The 12,623-nt window shown below is 35.0% G+C and overlaps 1 protein-coding gene across 7 annotated transcripts in view; it reads right to left on the bottom strand.

Annotated features, from left to right (window-relative positions):
• Nucleotides 1-4,539: 4,539 nt before the first annotated feature.
• LOC118274148 (myogenesis-regulating glycosidase) overlaps nucleotides 4,540-12,623 on the bottom strand; it is a 41,780-nt gene continuing 33,696 nt past the window's right edge. For all 7 annotated transcript variants that reach the window (XM_035591547.2, XM_035591549.2, XM_050705511.1 and 4 more), the window contains 6 exons: nucleotides 10,206-10,353; nucleotides 9,625-9,847; nucleotides 9,193-9,372; nucleotides 7,608-9,013; nucleotides 7,195-7,372; nucleotides 4,540-6,765 (listed from right to left, as the gene is read on the bottom strand). In XM_035591547.2, coding sequence (XP_035447440.2) covers nucleotides 6,626-6,765; nucleotides 7,195-7,372; nucleotides 7,608-9,013; nucleotides 9,193-9,372; nucleotides 9,625-9,847; nucleotides 10,206-10,353 — 2,275 coding nt within the window. In that variant the 3' untranslated portion in view covers nucleotides 4,540-6,625. The remainder of the gene's footprint in view (nucleotides 6,766-7,194; nucleotides 7,373-7,607; nucleotides 9,014-9,192; nucleotides 9,373-9,624; nucleotides 9,848-10,205; nucleotides 10,354-12,623) is intronic.

The following is a 12,623-nucleotide window of genomic DNA, read 5'->3' as shown; positions in this document are numbered from 1 at the left end:
GAACGACAAAGATGACTTCTCGTGACAGCCTGTACCTCGTAAGTAATCCAGTTAGATATAAGGAGTGACGTTTTTCACATTTATTTTGAACTCGAGCTTATTTCCCTGCAACTTTGAACAGACGAGTGGTAGCGATCGATTGTAGTGGGGACGAGACGTTATATTTACCCGACGCACGTTGTTGATCTCAGGTTCTACATCACGCTTACGAAATTTATCTTCTAAGCTATTTTAAAATACGTTGCGCATAATATCACGAGCTAACGCAACATTCCATTATCGTGACAACGTCATGCGTCAACTGCAACCAAAGTATAAGATCTTAGACACAGATTCGATTATAATGGAAGAATCCTGCAACTTCCATATTAATCGGATGTGTGTCCAAACGCTTATATTCGTGTTGGAGTGTAAACTATGATCGCTCGCTGGCACACAACTGAAGACATCTGTGTTATTCTAGACCAACAGTGAGCCTAAAACGATAGAGAGCTTAACCATTATAAATAATAAATGTTTTAGTAGAAAAACTATAATTAAAGAATTCATTATATTTACCTCTGTTTAAGTTGATACTTGCTTGTTGCGTCGAGGTATAGTAATATAACATAGTTATAATTACGTGTTATATAAATTTAACTCATTTCCAAAAGATAATTATTGAAGTAAAGAGATTGTTGAATCTCTGTTTCTGTTACGTTGGCATCTATATATATTATATTTTCGGTCTGTTGTAATTTTGTTTGAAATTTCTAGTCGTGGCGACCCAAATACTTATAAAAATCGTTATAGTCTTTATAAATTCGTTCCTATTCAGATGAATTGTTTTTAAGCGTTTTTGTAATAATAATTGTTTTGACGAAGATGAAATCCTCATGTATTATAGATAAATATCCTCTCCATTAGATTTCCGATTTGTTTGTTTCCAAGTGTTATGTTCGGATGTGAGCGAATGTGATAATGATCCATAAATGATTCAGCATATAGTGTGTAAGCAGTGTTCGAGGCTTTCCTCCGACACACGACGAGCGAGCATGGTCCCTCCGATTATATATCCATGTTAACATCTTACTGACAGGAATGCTCGCTCGCTCGTGTTTCCACAATTACGTTGTCCTAATTTGCCAAATATCCAATGAAAATGTTTGAGTCAATTAATTTTAAGTCATCCATAGATATAAGTGGATTAATGTCACACAACAATCGCTTACTTCGCCAACATTTCTTATTAAATATAGAAAAATAAAATAGCGAAAACAATTCGTACTCTGAACGCACCAGCACAATGTAATAACATAACAAAAAAATATCTTTAAAAAATTGTAAACGAATACATAAAGAATACAGTTTTTTTTTATTTTATTTTTTATGTATGTCAACGAATGAGTTTTTATTTTATAGTTTAAAAAATACATAATTAATATTAGTATGTGTTTCTGTGTGTGGATTGATGTGAGCACAATATTGTTTCATTACGTGGTTTATGCTTTAGGTAGTTTGGATGGGACTAAACAGGGATGTGAGAATACCTTGTGGGATGAGGTCAGAGCCGATGCTACTGCCGTTGTTACCACCATTGGCTTCCAGTCAATTCTAGCAACAAGCAGCGCTTTTACATCGATACGTTGCACAGATATCTACATTATTTTAAAGATCGCTCAGACTGTGGGCGACACAATTTTAAAGTAATGCAGATATCCGCCAAGCTAACGGTTCACGAGTACATCGGTGATGACGACTTTAAAAGCTTCGAACAAAATGAGATTTTGAGTATTTTTTTTAAATAGGCTTTGTTATGTTCAGCCGGCATCCACTGTCTAGCTGGCTGTGAAGCCTGACCCTAAAGTTTACTATTGTATTTTATAGCTAGAATTCTAATTAATGCATATTATTAGGAATATTAAAAATGTTATTAAAATTAAGAATTGTATCAGCTTAGTGAACATCAATAGCTCTGAGAAATAAACCATTATTGAAATTATTAAATGTTGTATTCTTCCAAATGTGGGTTAAACATTGAACATGTTTAGTTGTGTAGTAGATTACATGTCGTCGTTATAGTGACTGTCATAGGTTGACGAACAAGCCGCAGATTACCTGTAACCTTAGTATGAGTTTGCTTTACGTGTAAAAATAATCAAAACGAGAACGTGTTCGGTGCTCTGATTGGCCGGCACGAATAAACCAACCAATCAGAGCGCCGAACGCGCTTTCGTTTCGATTACTTTAAACGTAAATCAAACTCATACTAAGGGTACTGTATATCTGTGTATATTACCTCAAATGGACATTGAATAAAACTGAACAATTTGCCAACGTAGAACCTGCTTTACCTCATACTGTCTTCGGACATCTAGTTTATTATACATATATAAGATACATATAATATATAAGACAATGCTAATAACACTATCATACAAGAAGGTACACCGTATGACTGTGTGTCATTATTCGAATACTTTATTCATGACAAGGAGTAGGTATGTGTGAGAGGCTGAGAGCTTGGCTTGAGCTGGTTTTGAGAAGATTTAAGAAAGTAACATCGATAGAGGAATGAAATTCAATATGAATTTGTTGTAGATAGGTTTAAATGTGTTTGTCGCTTTGAAATAGAGCGTGTTACAAAAAAAAAACACTTTTCACGTCTCAAAATTACACCTTTATAAAACCTTTTAGAGATATAAAACAAGGTTTGTTTACAAAAGAAATGACGTCACGCTCTGTTTTGATAAAGCGACAGTGAATGCTTAAGTGGTGCTAGCTACCGACGCGTCGATATTAAGTATTGAATTGTTGCACCCTGTATTTGATGAGGGTGGAAATTACTGAACAGAAAATGAAGAAAATTGCATAAAAACACAACTTTGTTCTATTACCAAAATTTTATTATCTTTTATACAATGTTTTAAATAATCCTTAATTATATGCCTGATACGATGCACAGAGTGAAAAAGAGTCTTTAAACCATGTATACATTTTGCGTCTAACTAAAGATTTAAAATTAGGTAATACTTTTTAAATTTAGACTCATTCTAAATAAGCTGAGCCCTCAATATACTGCCTTTAGACAAGCTTTGGAGAGTAATAACCGTCCATAGTAGAGGGCACTAGTGTTGTATTAAGATTGTTAACTCAGTTCAGTAGCAAACAAGTTACCTCTGAGTTTCGTGTAATCTTTTTGGTTTTCATGAGTTATTTAACATTATTATGTTATCGGCTAACTTATGTAACTGTTTACGAGGAACTCGACCAGTTTCAAGTCATGCTAGAGGCTTATATTCATGAGCAGCACACACGACTTGTCGCGCTTCAATATGATAGCATGCATGGCTTGAAACTAGTCGAGTTCCTCTTCAAACAGTTACGTGAGTAAATAAGAGCCAATAACATAAAAATTAATTTATGATGTCTCACGAAAGTTATAATAAAATGATTATTATGAGGTTTATTATTTATTAAATGATTTTTTTTACATTATAGTGTAATAATCTTCCACTTTCATCGTTTATGGGGTGCAAACACGCTTAGTGGTAAGTAAGACTGAGATGTATGTTAAACAGCTAAGTTGGGCTTCGAATCCGTTGCAAGGTAAACGCTGTATACGCCTGTATTTATAATGTTATCTGTTAATGGAATGTTGGTTTTGGTAAAGAATTTCAGTGCATGCTATAATAATTTGTATTTTATTTAACATTTAAAATATGTTAGTTAAAATAATTATGTAAAATATCTTAAAACTATCGCTGTCTTTTACTAACAGTGAATATAAGAAAGAGATAGCAAGATTTAATTCTCAAATTTAAAAAAACAAAACTGTTTAATCAATGTTGAAAATCAAGTCTCAGATTACCGGTCAGTGCATTATCAGTCTTATTACAACAGCAATAGGATTCAAAATTCCTTGCAAATACCGTTCTTCATCGAGATTCTTTCTTGCTTTCTCTCCCTTATATGAAAGAGACACTACTAAAGTCTCTGCTCAGCGAAACTAACATTTATGTACATTTATTTAAAACGCTATATCGCATGCACTGATATAACTTGGAACGCTTGCTTGCTTTTTAAAAAACCTGCCAATAATAAGAAATGTTTAATAATTTAAATAATGTTACGCCCTTAAGGGAGTTAGGTGCATATTAATTATGATTATGATTATATGTAATAATCATTATTATAGAGTTCATTATATTTGTCATTGTATCGATCACGTCGCTGTAACCCATACGGAGTGTTTGGTGGTAATGTATGAATCATTATGAGTAATAAAAAATGTTTGAAAATGTATTTTGCTTTTTTTTTCAACCTATAACTACAAAGAGATAGTTTGACTTGCTCACGTCTGATATTAGTAGATCTAGTATTTCTGATCCGGATCTGCGGATAACCTTTTTTTTTTATAAACAAATAAACCTTTAAATTTCTATATCTGGGTTCTATTTCGATTTACGATTCCCAAAATCATAAATAATTTTTGTCCGCAACTGGAATCGAACTCAAAGACTTCTTGCTCAATAAACAGACAGGTATTAAAAGAGAAAATAGATTTTAAAAACATTTAATAACAGCACAGTTTTCTTTTTAATTTAAATGCATTACTTATCAATACATTAGAACGATCGTATACAATAGTTTTTGGTGGCTTATTATCTACATAGGCAATAATCATAATGAACATTACACAAAGCAATAACTAAAGTTATATAATAATTATTACACAGGATAACATACGTAACATCACGCTTTTTTTACCCAAAGGGGTAGCAGAAGTAATTTACATATTATAATTTAAATAAATTATATTTTTGTCCTATTTATTGTAGACATAATTTTCCGAATATGTGCTTAAACAGATAATTTTGAAACTGAAGGGATTTCTTTATATACAAATAACAATGATTGTTATCATATTACCAAATTACATCGTAAAACAATCTCAAAATGGTCCTCTTATTAAAATAGATTCAAACGTACACTATCTACTTATCTTATATAATGTACTATTTATTGGCAAATATACGTTTTAATATTATATAAGCTAAATATTTATATACATATACAATACAAACATAGGTACATAATGCATACTCAAACAAGCTTTACTATACATAAATTTAATATAAAATGTAGCGTTTTATTTTATCTTAAATAATTATTAAAATATAAATACTTGGTGAACCTACTTATAAGATATGGAATGATAATTTCACAACACTATATTTTTTTTCTAAAAAAAGGCAACTTGTGACACAACCAACAAAATACTCAGATATTTTCAAAAAATAAAATTATTACCTATAAAGGGGCAAATCCAGGGCTTTCTTTTGCAGAGACATAGTTCAATGGACTATACAGGACTGTTATGTTATGCAAAAAAGGCATATTCATTAGTTCGGGTCCCTTTTGCACCCATGGTACGGTACCTGGATCCGCCCCTGTACTTATCAGAATCAATATAAAAATAAAATATCTACGAAAAATATATTGCCCGCATAACTAACTAAACTAAATACCTAAAGCTTTGGAATGTTAATGTGATCACATTTTTAACTATTTACGTACGATATTACGTATTTACAATGTTCTTTTAAAACTCTTACTTATGTACTAAAAGAGTTGATACATCTATTTCACTTATAAATTTTATACTATGGACGTCAAACCAATAAAATTATTCGCAATTATAATTTTCCTTCAAAGATTTTTTACTTACTACAATTATTTTCTCTGTATATAAAAAAAACTGGCAATTTTTACACATCCTTCACTTTTGGTAAACTTTATCAACCAATTTGTGTATAATATTAGCTACAAATTATCCACCTAACACATTTTTTTTAATTCTCAGACTGGATTTCTGAGAACTGTTATTACTTAAAAAAGGAATAATAATTATGACATAATTATTACCTCTGGCTAATATAACAGCTGGACATACACTGTTAATTATCTTATTCTACTTCGAGGCAGTGTTCACAACTGTTTTTATTGCGATAAAATTTTATAATATATGGTTTTTCTTCAGATATGCATAAATTCTGGTTGTATTTTATGTAAATAAGGCTCATATTGGCACATTGTACTTACTGTTACAAAATAATTATAGACTACAATTGAAACTCGTATTCCAAGGTAAAGATTAAACTTGCATGTAAATAACATCTAATATACAAGCATCTTTTATTTATCTACATTTGAATCAGGGACGGAAAGTAGTAAAAAGTAAAATAGTAAATGGCAAATAATAAAAGATAAATCAGTAAATTGAAAATAATCACAATAAAGGAAACAGATTTAAGAAATTTAAGAAGAAGAATTTATATAGGCATGATGATAGAGCTATTAAACAATGCTGTCGCAGGGCCCCATAGATTCTAAATCCGCCCCTGTCACATTTATTTAAACGAAAAAATAACGGTATTTTCATTCACGATCATTGCATTTGTTTCGATAAAAGACTAGAAATTGTAGTGTTTGCTACTTAAACACTACCCAAGCAACATAAAAATGATTAATGTTCAATTTGAACATACTGCTTCATAATATGAACAACCAATCTGTTCAATTACTTTGGCATGAACATACCTATACAAGATTGCAACCATGGCATTTATCTTACGCCATAGAATCACTTAAACCTCATATCATCAGGTTTCCTAACAAAGTAGGCCACTTTGTCTATTGGAACTCTATACTCGTGCATCCATCGGTTGCCTTTGCGAAGAGATCCGTCGATACCGTCCTGCCATAATCCAGTTGGAAGGTACACTGAAACAAGGAATAAATGCTTTAATAACACGAACTATATTTTTGTAGTAGAAAAAAAATAGTTTAATCAGTCATAATAAGGTACGTTGACACTAGTGTTTAATAAAAACACACAACCGAACATAGTACCTCCTCCTGTTTTGAAGTCGGTAAAATCAATCGTAATTAAAGCAATAAGTCAAATAATGTTTTGATATTCATGACTTCGAAGAATGCTTGCTCATTTAAACAGACCAAAACTGCGATATCAACAAATGTTTTGACTTAAAATATACCATAATCATCATGTATCAAATAATGGTCGTAGCCAACCTATTAGAAGTTTTGTAATACAATTTTCACTACACTTTACAAATCTTTCGCATCTGGTACATGAGATGGGCCTATGTCCAATAATTACTAGTTCTCTTTATCAAACAGTCTACTCACCATCCCTAGTAGTCTGTCCTTGTTCGAGCACGGGTGCGACAACGATGTCGCTGCCGATGGCAAACTCATCCTTCAACGCACGGGGAGCGTCTCCAGCACCCAGCAGCCACAGCGGCCGCAGGAGTGGCAGCCCAGCTTCTAGGGCTTCGCGTTTGTACTTCAACAGTAAGGGTGTCACCTGTAAATACAACATTTCTATTAGGGAAACCCGTTATTGGTCTAGGCTCAGATTCCTACCTAAAAAAAAGAATAGCAGTATCACAATCTAGACGTAGCTAAGTCAGAATTTGGATCTACTTTTACTTGATTACTACTATCATAAGAATACATCGTCAGAGGCAGAGGAGAATACAAAAATACAATAGGTAGAAGAGACACCTTGCTATTATTATAAAAGTTGTCTAATTCCTTACCATCCTCTGTCGCAGTGCCGTCAGATTCTTCGCCACCTCCAACACTCTCTCATCATTATACTTGCTCGGGAGATGAGTGAACTTCATTACAGGCAGGAACGTCGCCATCTGCAGCCATCTCATGTACAATTCTTTATCTGGTAACTCTATTCCATTCTCCTGAGTGCTATTTGTAATGTCCACCATGCCTTTGGAGGATGGAAGGAACTGTTCACTTCCAGGCCAGTAAATATCACCGCCGACAGCTCCTGGCATTATGAACGGAAAACCATTCACACCATATGTTAACATAGTCGGTATAACCAACTTCAATGCTTCCCATGTAGACTCAAACGGTGGAAGGGAAACAAAGATTGGAGGACGAGGTAGTGACACTGCTGACGACACTCCAATGATATTAAACATCTTCTCAAACGTCTTAGTGAAGATCTTCTTATATTGATCCGGGTTGGTCAGAAGATGCTCGCAACGGAAGTAATGAGGCATATCGTAAGCTGTTCCCAAATCAAAGAAGAAAGAGTCGATGTGGTACTCATCGATCACTGCCTGTAACTTCTCCAAAAACCAAGGTACTGATCTGTTGTTTGTGATGTCTAATACTCCAGCACTAGCTAACGACTTGAAGCGGGTTAAAGCTGGTATACGTCTGTCACTATTTCTTTCACTGATCAACAATCTCTTCTGGACACATTCTGCGAAGTTTTTGCTCTCAGTACTAATAAACGGTTGAATGGTAAACGCTACCTTGAAACCTCGTCTATGCAATTTATCTACAGTTGTATTCAAAGTTTGGAATCGACTTGTATCCACAGATAAATCACCAATTGCATTTTGCCAATGTTCATTGATAAGCACATGTCCTTGCTTCAAGAATCCAAGGTTGATAACATCTTCAGTGTATTTTGAAATCGTTTCTGCTTGTAATTCCTCTTTGAACCGAGGAGCTATTTGCCAAACTGGTTCAGATATAAGAGATTCTAAAGTTTGCATGTCAGCTGGTTTTAGTCCGTCCCATAATGGAGCTCGTCGATGGCTGTGGATCGAAGAGTGCAATGACGCCATATCTTCAGATGTACAAATGTTGTACTTCATTTCAGGGAATTCAGTCAGTTTATTAGGATATGCAAATTCATGGTACATAGCTTTAAGGCAAATGTGTTTGCCTCCCTTGTTAACGGAGACGTGAAGAGGTGTCTCATCATCTACGATAATGGCAGCTCCCTTGGAGTTTATAAAGTATCTTGTAAGGACGTTGCCCCATTGGTTCTTTTGCATGTCTCCTGTGATGAAAGGAGTGTAATCTAATGAGCCGCTCTCCAAGGGCCAGGTCAAATTGGAGGACAGACCACCCCCAAACCAGTGCACTTTCGTCGCGCCCCAGTCGAAGCAATCGTTTGGATAGACATCTGTAATGAAAATATTTGGTCTTTTATGAATCTTGTACGGGTTGAGAGAAAAAATTGAGTGTATAGAAATTTGAAAGAAGAGTTCGAATTTGGTGAAAAGGTTTTGACATTGAAATTCTCTTTGTTTTATACATTTACCAAAAATGTAAAATAAATTTTCTTAGAGAGAGGTTACTGACCAGATCTTAACGCCTTCCAGTGCACGGAGTAGCAGGTGGTGTTATCAACGCCAGGGTCATGAGGCAGGGACTTCAAGTAGAAACGGAGAGTATGCAGCCATTCCAGGCATTCCGAGCCATCCTTGCGGCGGTGTTCAGGTAGACATGGGTACGCTTTCATTTTGCCTTGAATGTTCACCGCTAGAATTGAAAATACGAAATATATAAGAAATATGAAACTCTAGTTCTTGAAGATCTTTAAACTATAGGCTGTTTTAGTAATAATAATCAGAGAAAATCCAATACTCCAATAGAGTTTCTGAAATTTTGTAAACCACGGGTCACGGATCATGAATGGACTTGAAAGAAATTAGCTGTTTTGTTGCAGTTGATATACTGAGTATTTTTTATGTCATAAAATATTATTATCAAAAATTCCAACACATAACTTACCTAAACTAGCCCTCAGGATCTCCACATCATCCTTATTGTAGATCCGGATGAGTCGCTTCGGTTCGTTGAACTGTACATTATCAAAGTAAGCCTTGGTGAGCGCCTGCTGGTGGTACAGCACGTATGCGAAGCCCACGAAGAACACGATGGCCAGGAACATCAGACCCACGAACGCACGGAGTTTGTAGTCTGTCGGCTTCTTGCGGATCTTCTGGGGTATGCTCTGGAAGATTTTAAGAAGTGATTAGTATTGTGGACATGAAGTAACAAAAGTCACGAAGAAATATTGAGAATGAATATCCATGTAAGAATGGTTATCACGGACAAAATAATAGTCAGCTGAATGTCAAACGTAAATTATCGAGAGAGGGTAACAATTTGACATGCAAATAGGTAAGGATGCAAAAACCATAAAAGGTCTACATTTCGTTTTTTCTAAAGGCTTGAGAATTCTGTAGGGGATGGCAAAATTGTTACTGTTTTATAGCTAACTGATTTCAGGTAGGAATTTAAGTTTCTGTTAACATTAATGGCAACAGAATTCAACATCCAACATTAGCAGGAATATTTCCAAAGTGTACCTGTAACTTCTCCCTGAGTAGACTGGCGAGTGAGTTGACAGAGGTGACAGAATTACTGGGAGAGTAGTCATCGTCGTCCATGCTGAACTCCGAGCGGCCAAACCTTCGGGGGGCCGTGGACTTGCGGCGGGGGGAGCGGAGGGGAGTCCTGGAAGAAGAAACAAGTATGTAGTTGAATTTTAAGGAAATAAACTAGGTGTGGAAGACGAAGAAGAATATCATTTATGTTCCAGAGCTGCGGACTACCTAGTTGGTATTCCTCGAACAGCAAAAATAGGAACGGGGTGGTTTATAGTCAGTAAGAGTCTGACACTCCCTATTGCTCGCCCATGGTGGGAGAGGAGATTGGATGAATTTCCCCCTTTAAAAAAATATCTTTAATAATACCTAGAGTCAACATACAAAACAATACAAATTGTCTACTAGCTAAAAATGTAAAGTTCGTTTTTGTCAAGACTAAGAATAATGAATTTAATGAATTCACCAAAGAATGTCATGGAATAACACCCGTGGGAGATCGAGACGACAATTTTCGTGACTAACTATCCACACGCTTCTAGAATAAATATATTTTACAAAAAAAAAAACAGAACTAAACTCACACATTAACAAGACGACAATAAAAATCCTAAAATAAATAAAACAATCAAAAATATTTAGATGACATGACGTAACGCGAGATAACGATGGTAGAGGCTGACAAAACAAAAGAATGTTCAATGTGGGTAAAGTGTCGCGCCGCGGTAATGAGGAAACTCATTTACTCAGCTGTGTCATTTCGTTGGCACTGGAATACTGAGTTGAACTGAGTGACGGTAATGACACAGTACACATTTTAGAAGAGTGCAATACACTTCTCATCACCCTCACTCCTCCCGAAGGTATCTAGGTGTTAGAGAGCCATGGTTCGGCACGAATGGGCCGACTTGACCGGAGTGATACCACGGCCTCACAGAAAACCGACGTGAAACAACGCTTACGTTGTGTAACTGAGGTTCCCCCTACCCAATCTTGCCAATCCCCGATTCACCAACAACCCTTAAATTCCAAACCCCCAAAAGGCCGGGAATGCAATTGCAACACCTTAGGTGTTTCGGGTTTCCATGGACGGCTGTGATTGCTTACCATCAGGTGATCCAGGTGAAATAACAATTTTATGTTGAGGAGACCTATAGTCCAATGTCTCACGGGCTGTTGATATTATTTGATTCACACCGTAAAACCATATTGTGTGGGGTTATCAGTGTCCATACTTTGTTTATAAGTTAGAGGTCAAGAAAACATGAAGATAAGGGGTTAAGTAACCGAGCCGTGTCTCGAAGGTAATTATCATTAAGTTTGTATTTACGGAACTGATTGTAATGTCTGGATTTGTGAGACTTAAGGAGTATACAGTTCATCCGTTCACGGCGCTTGCAACAGCGCCGAAATATCAGAAAATCACAAAAACTAATAAACATGGTAAATATCTCGTTCTAAGTTCTAATGAACTGGTACTACCCAACCAACAAAAGTTAGTTTTATAGAAGGCCATAGAACGTTTTGTAAAAACTAAACGGTGGTCAAATAAAAGGCCAAAGAAGGTGCATCTACAAAGAAAGTGGCGCAATTATATCTCCATTCAGTGTTAAAGTAGAACTATAAGGGTATCAGGCATGACAATTTTGTGATATATAAGCCACCGCAGCACTACTAAAGTGTTTTTGGGTACTGTAAAAGAGTTCATGATTCCATTACAACACTAAAATTCATCATTCATTCATTTTACATTCGTTCACGTCGCTGCTGTGTCTCAGTGTTTTAGAAGAGAAATAAAAAAATAAGAAAAATGACGTATCGTGGTATCGTGATGAGCAAGATATTATTTTGTACTTAATTGAATTATTCGTCTCTTACGAGGAAAATGTTGTGCGACTGTAATTTTACTGATAAACTATGTATGGATTTACGACATATTTGAATGCCCCCTTCGAATTAATGAGCTTTTACTAAAATAATTTCTTATTTTAAGTTATAAACATAGTTCCAGCTTCCTTAACTCTACTATAGTACATTATGACAGATTAAATCCACCATTACATGAAATTAGGGTTCCTTTTGAGCTTGTTTGTTATTTTTGTTTTATTTTTTGTCCTTATTCCATAAATATGATGAATACTTTTTTTAAACTTTACAATGTTACAATGGGTCTTAGTTTTGGTATTTCATGAACGTTGCACAAAATTGGCCATAACTGTAATTTTGAACTTTTAAAAGCAGGCAGTGCATCTATGTTTATATTGAGTAAATATAAAGATATACTTTTATTAATCATTTCTAGATAGCATTTCAGTGTTTTTGTCAAGCCGTTGTGCCAGTACCATCCACTTCCCACGGGCTGAGTAGTGACAGATTTTTCTGTATTAAAAAGCGTTCGTG

This window comes from Spodoptera frugiperda, chromosome 3 (genome assembly GCF_023101765.2).
Source record: "Spodoptera frugiperda isolate SF20-4 chromosome 3, AGI-APGP_CSIRO_Sfru_2.0, whole genome shotgun sequence".
Taxonomy (NCBI): domain Eukaryota; kingdom Metazoa; phylum Arthropoda; class Insecta; order Lepidoptera; family Noctuidae; genus Spodoptera; species Spodoptera frugiperda.
The sequence above is the reverse complement of the archived record's forward strand: the minus strand, read 5'-3'. Positions and strand labels throughout refer to the sequence as shown.